The 13,382-nt window shown below is 51.7% G+C and overlaps 1 protein-coding gene across 1 annotated transcript; it reads left to right on the forward strand.

The window, feature by feature from the left end:
- The first annotated feature begins 6,142 nt into the window (after positions 1–6,142).
- Positions 6,143–9,422, forward strand: LOC104558273 (cytochrome P450 1A5-like). Its single transcript, XM_010202791.2, is given in 7 exon segments — positions 6,143–6,991; positions 7,432–7,479; positions 7,481–7,559; positions 8,112–8,201; positions 8,250–8,400; positions 8,802–8,888; positions 9,116–9,422. Coding segments are annotated over 7 exon segments (1,611 nt in total).
- Positions 9,423–13,382: the final 3,960 nt, after the last annotated feature.

The following is a 13,382-nucleotide window of genomic DNA, read 5'->3' on the forward strand; positions in this document are numbered from 1 at the left end:
CCAGTCACGCTACCGGCAGGATCTTAAAGGCGCCGGTCCCGAGCCCCGGTTCCCCTCCCGGCCCCCTAGAGCTGCGCCCCGGCTCCGCAGCTTCCCTTCCGCCCTTTCTGCGGGCACTCGGCTCCCTCCAACAGCCCCCACCGCCGGTGCCCACAGCCCCGGGGTGTCGCGGGCGTCCGGAGCCTCGGGGCGCACGGGAGCGTGGGAAAACAGCCCTGGTGTGCGCTGTGCGGGCAGGAGCGGGGATTTACTCCCCCTACGGGACTCCGCGAACACGCAGGGATGAGCGTGGACCACCCTTCCCCGCCGCGATGTCTGAGCAAGCCCTTCCGCGGGGACCGGCCCGTCCCTCCGCTGGTGCTCCCCGGTAAAGCAAACGGGGGAGAGCCGGCGGGGAGGGGGGAAAGAGTATCCCTGCGTCTGTCCCCATGTCCTCGGATCAGTCCCCGTCTTCCCTCCTCCTCACTGCGGGGCCGCTGCGGTGCCCCACAGCCCGGATCGAGTCCCCGTGGGGAAGGGGGTGACGGGACAGTCCTTGGGGTCACGGCCCTCGCTGCCCCGACCTGGTTAAAGATTGTCCAGGTTCGCGTGAGAAGCGGCGATGCCCTTTGTCATCTCCTGTGTCGAGGGGAAAGAGCGGCTCCGGGGGTCAAAGTGGCGCGGGGACGGTGGGGGTGCAGCACGAGATGAGGGGCACATGGCGAGGGATGCTCGGGGACCAAAGAGGGTCTTCAGGCGGAGTTTGCAGCTACAACCTCCCCCCAGCCCCACTCCCTGTTATGTGACAAGCCACGATATGCCCTTCAGGAAGGACAAGGGTGGACCAGCCCGCACCCGAAATCTCACCCCTCCCACCCTCATCACGACCACAGCGGGACGGGAGAGGGGCCAAGGGATATTTCTCCCCGCCGAGGGGTCCCAGAGGTGACACTGGGGACATTGCGTGCGAAGGGACTCCGGACAGACCCGGGAGGGCCGCCCGGGTCATTTGAAGTCACGCTATCGGTGGGTGGGGGGGAAATGGCTTTCAAAGGACCAGGGCGGTGGCCCCACGTCCAGGAGCCTGGCCCGGGGACAAGGTGGAGCCGAAGCAACTCAGAATCAGGCCCCTCGGGCTGGCTGGCGGCGGAGGGGAGTGCTCCTCAGCACTGGGGACGCCGTAGGGGTGACAAGGGTGCATCCTCTCTGTTGTGGGAGGCTGTCATCACCTGCAAGGGAACAGTAGCCTCCCCCTCCCCCCCACCCCCCCCGTCACTTGTGTCCTCCTCCATAGGACACAGCCATCCCAGCCCTATCGAGCCACGATGAGTGGTGCAGAGGGTGATTTCCCACAGTGCAAAGGTTGGGGAGGTCTCAGTCGTGCCACAGCAAATGTCCCCTCTGGGGTCCAGGGGACACCGAATGGTGCCCCAGGCTGCTCCAAGCGTCTCAGGCAGAGCAGGCTGTCCCCAGGGCACATGCTGTGCAAATGCCCCTCACGCTGCCTTTCCCCCACAGCTCGGCTGCCTGGGACATGTGAACCCCAGCCAGAGATGTCTCCACGCAAGCACCTCATAAAACACACAGAAGCACCCACACCTGCAGCTCCTGGTGAAGCCCTGCCACTCTTTCCTCCTGCCCTGTGCTCAAACACATTAATTCAGCCCATCTTTTTGTGCACCTCTACATGTGTACACCTATCCAGGGCACGTTCAGAGCTGATGTTCCGCAGTGCTCTCCTGCAGCACATACATGGACATTTTAACCCAAACATGCTAGATTTTTCTCATACATGCACAACTAGCTTACTTGCATACAAATGCACAGCATGTTTACACTCTTGCCTGTATGTATTTGCACATTTTCATGTACACACGTGCTCTGCCACATGTGCACACACCTGCAGGCATCCTTGTCCTCTTGCTTACCATGTGTGTTCTTGCACACACATGCTGGCACAACTATATACACTGGTGAACCCACAGGCATGCAGCCAGGATCTCCTTTGGAGCAGTGACCCACGGAGGGAAGCGAAGGACATCCAGATGTCCCCCAGACAGCTCTGGGGAGCCCAGGAGGGCTCAGTGAGGGGTGGGGACTGGGGTGGAAGCCGGGTGCTGCGTGAGGATATATTTGGGATGTGAGACTGCCTGGCACGCAAGGCAAGCAGCTCTTAATGCTGTTCTCAACAGGAGGCACCCTGTCCTCACAGGGCTTGGCAGTGAGCACAGTGGAGGATGCAGGGAGTGGGCAGGGAAGGGGATAGGGGGATTGGAATCTGGGTAACCCTTCTGAGGTTCCCGATGCACCTCCTGGATTCTCCCCAGCTTCTCCAGTGCTTTGGATGGATCAGGAAAGGCTGGTGCAGGTTACCCATCAGTGCAAGAACACCAAAGTCTGAAATGCTGCCTGTGGGGATCAGTCTGCCCTCCCGTCAAACCCCCTCAGCCAGGTCGATTCACGGAGGTGGGAGATGCTGGCCAGACTCAGCCTGCTGAATGAGTCTTGCATTGTCCTGCTACTGTGAAACCACAGCCTGCCTTCCCAGAAGCGCTCCCAAGCCTCTTCCTTGCTGTGAGGCATTGCCTGGTGAAGCCAGGGCAGGCAGGTCTGTGAGGTGCCAGGCAATTATCAGAATAAATATTCACAGCCAGTGTTTTGTAACCATTCTTGCCAAATGTTAATGCTATTAATGAGCTCAATTAAACCAGATGTTGAAAGCCTTTATTAAATACTAGCTCAGCTTTTACACAGGCCAAATTCCCACTGTAGTTTTCAAAGACTGACGGAAATTTAAGGCCCCAAAGTTCTGTCTCATTCTGGCTCCTCCAGCTCAGTCCAGCAACACTTCTCAAAGTCCTGTTTTGCTCCAGCTTGAGCAGCAGCCCCACTCACTCCCACACCTCCTGCTGGATGGCACACTGTGTTTTTGGAGGGATGAACTGCCCCAGCCTTGCCCTGTGCTGCCCCTTTCACCGTGCCTATCTCTCCAGCTCATCTCCTCCCCTCTGCTCTGCCAGTCCTCTCCCTCGCTGCCTGTTTGCCACAGAGGACCTGGGGGAAGTGAGCCAGCTGTCTTCTCATGCAAACCTGGGCAATCGTTAACCTGAGCCTAGCTCTGCAACTGGGCCAGAAGGTCCTGCCACCACCAGCCCTGGGGCACGTGGACCTGCCAGATGATTCACAGAATCACAGAATCCCAAGGGTTGGAAGGGACCTCGAAAGATCATCTAGTCCTGCCAGAGCAGGACCACCTAGAATAGGTCACACAGGAACTCATACAGATGGGTTTTGAATGTCTCCAGAGAAGGAGACTCCACAGCCCATCTGGGCAGCCTGTTCCAGTGTTCCCTCACCCTCACAGTGAAGAAAATCTTCCTTGTATTTCTTTGGAACCTCTTGTGTTCCAGCTTGTACCCATTGCCCCTTGTCCTATCATCGGACATCAGTGAGAACAGCCTGGCTCCATCCTCCTGACACCCACCCTTTACATATTTGTAAACATTAATGTGGCCACCCCTCAGCCTCGTATTTTCCAAGCTAAAGAGCCCCAGCTCCCTCAGCCTTTCATCAGAAAGGAGATGCTCTATTCCATCACCTTTGTGGCCCTGCCCTGAACTCTCTCCAGCAGCTCCCTGTCCTTCTTGAACTGACGGGCCCAGAACTGGACACAATATTCCAGATGCGGTCTCACCAGGGCAGAGTAGAGGGGGAGGAGAACCTCTCTCCACCTACTGCCCACTGCCTTCTCATACACCCCAGGATGTCATTGGCCTTCTTGGCCACGAGGACACATTGCTGGCTCATGCTCATCCTGCTGTCCACCAGGACCCCCAGGTCCCTTTCCCCTAGACTGATCTCCAAGAGTTCGTTACCCAACTTGTACTGGTACGTGGGATTATTCTTTCCACAATACAAGACTCTACATCTGCCCTTGTTGAATTTCATTAGATTTCCCCCTGCCCAACTCTCCAGCCTGTCCAGGTCTTGTTGAATAGCAGCACAGCCTTCTGGTGTGTCAGCCACTCCCCCCAGTTTAGTATCGTCAGCAAATTTGCTGTCAGTGCCCTCTGTTCCCTCAGCAAGGTCACAAATGAGTATATTGAACAGTACTGGTCTCAGCACCGACCCCCGAGGGACTTCACTAGACACAGGCCTCCAACTAGACCCTGCCCCATTGATCACCACTCTCTGCCTTCTTCCCTTCAGCCAGTTAACAGTCCACCTCACTACCTGATCATCCAGCCCACACTTTCTCAGCTTTGCTGCAAGGATGCTGTGGGAGACAGTGTCAAATGCTTTACTGAAATCCAGATAAACCACATCCACTGCACTACCACCATCTGTCCACCTGGTTACATCTCCATAAAAGGCTATCATGTTGGTCAAACATGACTTCCCTTTGATAAAGCCATGTTGACTGCTCCCAGTGATCCTCTTGTCCTTTAAACACCTGGAGACAGCACCCAGGATAAGTTGTTTTATCGCCTTTCCAGGGATGGAGGTGAGGCTGACCCGTCTGTAGTTATTGGGCTCCTCCTTCTTACCCTTACTGAAGACTGGAGTGACATTTGCTTTCCTCCAGTCCTCAGGCACCTCTCCTGTTTTTCATGACTTACTGAAGATGATGGAGAGTGCTCTAGCAATGACTTCTGCCAGCTCCCTCAGCACCAGTGGGTGCATCCCATCAGGGCCCATGGATTTATGTACATCCAGATTGCTCAACTGATCCTTAACCTACCCCTCATCAGCCAAACAAAACTCCTCCTTTAACTTGACTTCCTCTGGTGTCTGGAGCTCCTGATGACAGTCTCCAGCAGTACGGACAGAGGCAAAGAAGGTGTTTAGATTCCCTGGTGATGGTGGGGGCTGTGGCTGCAGATTCCTTGCTGCAAACACATCCCATCCCTGTTGCAAGCAGCTGGAGCACGCAGTTCCCAGCACCTCCAGAGTGGCTATGGAGGGGACAGTTCTCTCTCTGTATTAGGAACAGTCTGGTCAGCCAGGAAAGGTCTTTGAGGCAAATGGTGGTGCCCACATCCTGAAAGGCAGTGATTCTGAGAGTGTGTACTCCATCCTCTCAAGGGCAGGGTTTAGGGATCCACTTCTGTCTCCCTGCCTTAGGGATCCCCTTCTGCCACTCCATCCATGGCTCTAAGGTAGGCACACGTACTGGGCAGGAGCAGAACTCATCATTTGTACCCCAGAGAGTGTTGGAGATGAAGCAATATCTTCCCTGGCTTCCTGGGCTGGCTTCAGCCACGCTTGACCTGTTAATGGGTCAAGTTAATGTTAATTTTACAGGTCTTTCGTACCACGACCTCCCTCAGATAAGCAGCTAGATGTGCAATAAGAAGAGTGCATATAAAGCTGTGGTCTTCCAGAAGGCAAGAGAAGGTAGTCCAGATGGCAGAAGAGGATCCCCTCTTCTCCACAGGACAGAGAGCTGCCAGACCGTCTGCCTATCTTTGCTGGGAAAAAGAAGCAGTCAGACCAGCCCAGTGTACTGTAAGGACCTGCAGGTAAGAGGCAACATGTGTGTATGTTTGAACATGGATATAGGACCAGGGAAGTCATATTTGGGTTTGAAGGAGAAATTTATGCACTAGGCTCTCCTCTCCCCTGCCCACCCAGGGAGCCTGGGTTCCTGCAGGGCAGCTCCATGGTATCCTCCACTCTTCGTTCCCTCATGCACCGGTGGCCACTCAGCAGATCCAGACTCCTGGCTATAAACCCTCTCAGATTTGGTGCACACCAGGCCAGCTTCATTGAGGAACCGGTGCTTCTCTCCTCTTGCCCTCCTGTGCTTTCTTGAGCAGCAGTTTTCTGTGCTGTATTGCAAACAGACCGTCTCCCCTGGGCAGGAGCCATGTCTGTGCCAGCAGATGATGGGGGCTCCTGCAGGGGAATAGGTCATTACAGGCTCTGGGGGGCTGAGGTCCCCCTTAAGGGATGGGTGTGTTTAGAGTCCTTATAAGTCTCCAGCTTCTGCTCATTGAAAACCCAGAGGTCCTGCACAGGCAATTTCGTAACCCTGAACTTTTAAAAGGCACTTGGTGCTCTTTATCAGCACCAGCAACATCTACAGGACCCAGCCTCTCACTAACGGTCTCTTCGCCACAATTCTAGTCAGGTGCTTTAGAATTCCTGCATGTCAGCAGGAATGATGAAGGCTGTGATGTCGCTGGTGGGAAGCCAAGGCATTGTCTCAGCCACCGAGGTCCTCCTTGCAGCTGCTGTCTTCTGCCTGGTCTTCCTGCTCATCCAGTCCCTCCAGCAGCACGTGCCCCAGGGGCTGAAGAGGCCCCCAGGACCCAGAGGCTACCCCATCCTTGGCAATGTGCTGGAGCTGAGGAAGGATACGCACCTGGCCCTGACCAGGCTGAGCCAGAAGTACGGGGACGTGATGGAGGTCAGGATCGGCACCCGGCCCATCCTGGTGCTGAGTGGGCTGGACACCATCAAGCAAGCCTTGGTGAAGCAAGGAGAAGAGTTCATGGGGCGTCCCAACCTCCTCAGCTTCCAATATATTTCAAATGGGCAGAGCCTGGCCTTCAGCCCTGACTCTGGGGAGGTGTGGAGAGCCCGCAGAAAGCTGGCCCAGAATGCCCTGAAGACCTTCTCCATCGCCCCCAGCCCCACCTCTGTTTCCACCTGCCTCCTGGAGGAGCACGTTTCCAAGGAGGCTGACTACCTGGTCACCAAGCTCCTTCAGGTGATGGAGAAGGAGAAGAGCTTTGAGCTTCGCCAGTACCTGGTGGTCTCTGTGGCCAACGTCATCTGTGCCATCTGCTTTGGCAAGCGTTATGACCACAGTGACCAAGAGCTGCTCAGTATAGTGAATGTAACTGAGCAGTTTAATGACATGGGTTCTTCTGGCAACCTTGCTGACTTCATTCCCCTGCTCCAGTATCTTCCCAATCACTCCATGACTTTATTTAAAGATTTCAACAAACAATTCCTCCATTTCCTGCAGAACATTGTCAAAGAGCACTACAAGACCTATGAGGAGGTAAGATCTTGCAGGAACTTCATCTGTACTCCAAATACGTCTCTGCTTTCTGTCCCTCTCTATTAGCAAGATAGTTTTCTTCTTGCAGCCAAGCAACAATAGACATCTACGTTCATGCAGATCTTGCTGCATTTAGCAAGTTCAGCTGTAGTCTCACTCACCTGTAGTTGCTCCACAAGCAGTCCAGTACTGCAATCCTCCCCCTCCATGGCCTTGTGTGATAGGGCCAGTTGGTTGGTTGAACATTTGATCCGTGCCATAAGTTCCCTGGAGGATCATCTCCTTGTTTTCACAGGTTGCGAAAGCAGTTAGGGACCATGGAGGCTGAGACATGGTGTTCTCCAGAGCTTGTATGACCCAGAGATCCTCCAGTATCAGGTTGCTGCTCAGTAACACCAGTCCCTCTGATGGTTCTGCTGCCATGACTCCTCTTCCTCTAGAATAACATCTGAGATGTCACTGATGCCTTCATTGAGCAGTGCCTGGAGAAAAAAAATGGAAGCAAATACTGCCACACAGATCCCTAAGGAGAAGATTGTCAACCTTGTAAATGACCTCTTTGGAGCAGGTCACTTTTCCCACCAGTCCCTCAGCTACTACAGATTTTCTCAGACTCCTTGTGTTATAACTCTGCCTGAACCATCTTTATTTGAGATCAGGAAGCTAAACACTTACTCTCCTGCTCACTGGTCTTCCTGGACCTTCCAAACGCACCTTTAAAGACCAGCATAGGACATTAGCTATGGAAAGAGGCTTTAGAGAAAAGCTATAAGCATGGCTTATAGCTCAGTCAAGATTCACAAGCCAAGGTGGCTGTTTCTGGATGAGATAGAAATCTACTGACTGATTCATCTTTGAGCTACTCTGTGGAAACTCCCACGATTCCAGAGAAGTCACACAAACCCAACATAACCAAAGGGTGAATCAGAATGAATAGGAGCAAAATATTTTAGCAGAGTTTTCTCTGATGGGACAGAAACCCAAGTCTTATCATGTGCTCAGGATGTTCTCTGCCTTCTGAGCCATCCAAGACTACTCCATGTGATGGTTGGGCAGCAAGCCAAGGCTTGTACCCTGAGTGTTGTACAGACCTGATCGGCATGCTTTCCTCTTCGACCAGGTTTTGACAATGTGACAACTGGCCTGTCCTGGAGCCTCATGTATCTTGTCACATACCCTGAGATCCAGAAGAAGATCCAGAAAGAACTAGGTGAGTTCATGAACCTATTTCCTCCAGGGCCAAAACCTCTCTGGCCAGGGCTGACCCCAACCCGACCACATGTGGTCCAGACCATCGGCTGGGAGAGGAGATCGAGGCTGTCTGACCGGGGTGCACTGCCCTACACAGAAACCTTTATCCTGGAGGTGTTCAGGCACTCCTCCTTCCTGCCCTTCACCATTCCACACAGGCAAGTGCTGAGATTGCAAAGGAGGCAGAGAGACAAGGCAGGCTTGAGGCATCTTGTTACAGCCACACCGGCAGCAGTGTGGTGACAGGCAGGGAGATTGTTATCAACTTGGAGAGTGATGGCTTCATCATGGACACAGGGAGCTCACAGTTTTCATGCAGGGAAACACAGGAGGTCCCAAAGAGTTATTCTGGCCTTCTGCTGGCTTCACTGAGGATACTCCACCCAGCTCAGGTAGGGGTTGCCCAACCCAGTTCACAGACAATGTAACTGCCCCTCATAAAACCATCTCCTTGGGTGGCATCCTTACTTTAGCAGCATCAGGAGCAAACTAATAGTCCTCTGAGGATGCAAAAGAATCTTTCTACTTCCCAGACTCTCAGAGACTTTTCCCTCTCCACCAAAACCAGGGATATAGTGCTGAATGGCTACTACATCCCAAAGAACCGTTGCATGTTTGTCAATCAGTGGCAAGTGAATCATGATGAGTAAGTACCTTCTGAGGCATAAAGCCTCCTACAGTGACATACAGGACCCTTCCCGTACAGCTATGTTTCTGGGCAGAAGTGGGGTCAACATGCTTTAAGAGAAAAGGGAGCAGATTAGATATCTACTAAATTCAAGGATGTTCTTACTGACAATTCCCACCTTCCAGTGTTCCCCTACAGCAATGGCAAGGAGACACCATTTCAGCATCTGATGTTTTCCCTTCCAGGAAACTTTGGAAGGATCCATTGACCTTCAACCCAGAGCGTTTCTTCGGTGCTGAAGGGACCAGAGTGAACAAAATAGATGTCGAGAAGGTGCTGGCTTTTGGCCTGGGTAAAAGGAAGTGCACTGGAGAACTCATTGCCAGGTGGCAGATCTTCCTTTTCCTGTCCATCTTGCTCCAGCAGCTGGAGTTCAATGTCTGTGATGGCAAGAAGGTGGACATGACACCTCTCTATGGTCTGGTCCTGAAATACAAAAGATGTGAGCACTTCCAGGTCAAGCAGCGCTGGTACATGAAGGGCATCAGCTGAGCAGTGGGCATATTCATTGCCCAGGCATTGCTAGAGGGCAACCTGGGTGTCCTTGTAGCAAACCTGAGTCTGGTGCAACCTTACAGGATGATACCATAAACTGAAGCCATTGAAACTCCTGTTTTATCGTGTGCACTTTGTAGCATTTCTTTCCTTTTTCATTTTCCAGTGTTTCCAGTGTTGGAAATTCCAGCAAATGTTGGATATTCCATCACATCTAGTCTTAGTACCACGAAGTACATTTATGGAGTGTGTGAACTGACTTTCTAGAGGGAAAGGGAACGTACTCAAAACCATATGGTCTGAATACCACTGGGCTGTGTTCTTTCAGAATTGCTTTTTTATAGGTGAAGAACAGTCGAGCCATGCCATAATCATCCATCGATGTTTAAAATCTTGGCTGAACTGACACCCAAAGCTTGGGTGGAGAGAAGAATGAAATTAGGGCCCCAGCCAGTATCACTACTTCTGGACTAAGAGGGACAAATTTTCACCAGTTGAAATTTACTTTCACTGGAAATCTTGGGAAAATGCTAACGCTCATCCAAGTCCTCTTAAAACAGCCTGTTCCTTTGTTTCTACACTATGTTTCTAATTGCCTAGTTAATTGCCTAATTGACGAGTTAACTTGTCGTGACACTCTAAGATCCCATTCAGGAGAGATTTATCTTTGTCCATAGAGGAGCTCAGAGCACTTTAGTGACTCTGAGAATCTACCAGACACCCTGCACCAGGGGTTCTCCTGCTGCTCAGATTATTGTCTTCAGAATAAACAAGAAGAATCCTTCAAATGAACTGGGTTGGAGCAAAGACTCTCTGGAGGGACCAGTGTGTTGGAAGACTTCAGCCACCTTAAGCTCCATTCATCACAATCACTGTCAGCCTTGAAGGACACGAGGAAGGACGCTTCTACCTCTTGCTATTCAGAAAGTCAAGCCACTGGTATTCTGGACTGGAGCAAGGACGTTTTCACAACAAGGCAGAGAAAGAAAACAGGACTTCCTCCAACTCAAACCCAAGAGTTTACATTGGCTGACAGTCAACTCATGCCAGTAAAGCCAGATGCCTCCTTCTCTTAATTTGCACACAAATCCTTCTTAGCCAACACAGTACATGGGAAGCAAAAAGTACAGAGAAAAATATAACCATCCAGCACAACACGTACTGCTCTTGAATCTGTTCCCACGAGTGGCATCTACTTGGCCATTGCTCCAGACCCTGACCAATGAGAGCTCCTTTCAGATCTGAATATCAATCAATCATGGTGTATTGCACAAAAACTTCCAAGAAGACAGAGAAATGGAAGAGCGTGTCGGTGAAGAATAATGGGGAAGATGATTGCCCAAGGCTTCAGGGAGATTCTGACTGGAGTGGGGAGATGTTCAGACCCACTAAACAAGTCTGAGTGAGAATGAGTAACTCTTTGTCTCTATGTGTCCAGGTCCTGCCTGGTCACCAATTTATGATGAAACACTGAGATGATACAGTCCAAGACACACTTGAATTCTTTGAACAAGCCTGAGCATCTCTGGTCTGTATCATACTGGCTCTGTCTTCACTGCTTAATGTCATCATCCAGTATTTCAGGAAAACCGATGGTGATGACTGGGAGGTCTAATCATTGCTTGAGCTGCAAGCTATCAGAGGCCTTGGAGGAAAAGCAGAAGGATGGTTTAGGAAAACTTATCCATCAGCCAAACAACTTCTCTGCTACCTATGGCAAGAGTCATAGGTCGAGGCAATAGAATGATGAACCACCTTTCCACAAGGGACATCCCAAAGCTGGTATTCATTTACTGCAGGGGAAGGTGAGATCATCCTGGACTTGGATCTGGGTCTCTCAGTGCCTAACTTGATGGTTCGGAAGAGCACTGGGACTGCCAGGGTCTCAGCAGCAGCATGTGATGTCGTTCCCTTGGGATGGAAAGGCTCTCGTGGACTTTGCCTAGACTCTGACTGCTTTCGGAACAGATGATGCTAATGCTGGTTTGTTTCATTTGCTGGAGCCATTGCATGACTCCTGCCCTGAAGGCTGGCTGTGTTTGCTGATAAGGCCTGCAATAGGCAGGTGCATATATAAAGACAGAATGGTGGGATTTTTTGGAATTGGGTGTTTTACAACCCCAGGGCAGGTAAGTAGATTATTGTTACTGAGGTGAAACAGCCCCTTGTTGGTGGAAGATCTCCCCAGGATACAATCATTAAGGGCTGATTGCCTCCCCTGGGGACACTGCTGTCAATCTGCATCAAGTACAGCCTGGAGACCAGAGGCTTGGGAGAAAAAGTCACATCAGTGTCAGGATGGAGAAGGGGAAGGGAGGAAGCTCTAGAGGGGAGAAACAAGTAGATGGTTATCCTACCCCATACAGCCCTTCTCTTCATGGTGTTGGAGGCAAAATGCCACACTTTATAAAGCCCCATCTTCCTTTGGCATCTCTCCCCACCCTTGATGCCAAGGCAGGGAGCCCATTCAGTTGTGGGATAGCTTTCCAGGCATCTCACACTGGTAGGAGGACCCCCATGAGACCTTGGTCTGATGTCCCTGCATGCACAAATTTTCTTGGGCACTCTGGCCCATCCAACAGCTTAGTGACACCAAGTGAGGTCATAGTTTTTTTTGCTGGGGATGCTGTAGCCCAGCTGTTCCTTCATTCCCAGCCACTCCAATCCCAAGCCCAGGCATTCTGCCTGTTCCTGGACATTATGGTTGGAAGATCAAAGCTGAACAGTAAGGGACTCCAGCTCCCTCAGCTTTGCTTTCTCCTGATGATCTTCCTCAGTTAAGCCCTCTAATTGATTTCCAGATAGTCTGCAAGTGATTTCTAGAACAGGGCAGTGATAAGCCAGAGGAGCTTTTATCACTCCATGGCCAATTGCTTTTATTGTCGATTTTAAAATGAGTCAGCAGAGCAGCCATGGTAACTGGGCCCAAGTTCCTCTTCTAAAGGGGAGGCACTCCCCCCTTCCCATAGGGAGAAGTCCAGGCAGCCACACACCTTCTCCCTCCAGCGAAAGCATGTGCCTGGTGCCAGCATTCAGAGTGATGGTATCTGCTTGCCAGGAAAGCCTGTCCACAGCCCCAAAATGGGCACTTGTGGCCCTCCCTCCCAAACGGAAGGGAGAAGGGGACCACTCCAACGTTTGATAACCCTCCTCATTAAAAGCACATTCTGTATTTCTGACTTCTTTCCCTTGCTGTTTGTTTATTCTCCCCTGAGAACTGTTATCAGGAATCATGTCCACACGGGGATTAACTCTTGGGTGTCTCCCTTTCGCTTCTTGTCCCCAACACTGGTGACAGTCCCTTCACATCAAAAATACAATCCCTAATGCCCTGGAGCTTGAAATAGAGCTCTGAATCACACCTGAAACTGTATTTCTGAGCCACACAGGCTTTCTTTCTGCCAGTGGTTTTGGGAACACAATCCTCTAAGCATGGTGGGCTTTGCCACGGGGTCCTGCTTACCCCACTGCACTGGCAGGCCTTGAGGAATCCCCTAAACACCATGTTTCTCTTGGCAGCTCCACTCCTGGGACAGAGTCATGCTCTTCTATGCCTTGAACTCCAGGAGCAGCTGTTTCATGGTGGGCATAATGGCTGGTTTCTGCCTTTTGTGGGAGAAAATCTCAGTTCAGCCTCCAAGACTAAGTAGTTTCTGGGGTACTGGAGCTGGTGGGACCTTCCCCTGGTGAAGTTTCCTTCTATGGTGGGTTGGAGAAGACACTCATCCTCTGCACCTGTGGATGGAGGAAAGATTAAGCCAACAGAGCTGGGCACTTTAAGCCTGGCACGTGGCCCTGCCCATGTGCTGTGAGGGCTCCCAAATCAGTATAAGCCCTTTGTCCTCCTTCCACAGCTCATGTCCCTCTTTGGTAAAGAGACATCATTTTGGCTGATCAATTGCCCTGTGTTACTACAGGTACAAGGTAACTGTTAATCAGAGCACATGAAAGTGAGTA

This window comes from Colius striatus, chromosome 7, assembly GCF_028858725.1.
Source record: "Colius striatus isolate bColStr4 chromosome 7, bColStr4.1.hap1, whole genome shotgun sequence".
Lineage (NCBI taxonomy): Eukaryota > Metazoa > Chordata > Aves > Coliiformes > Coliidae > Colius > Colius striatus.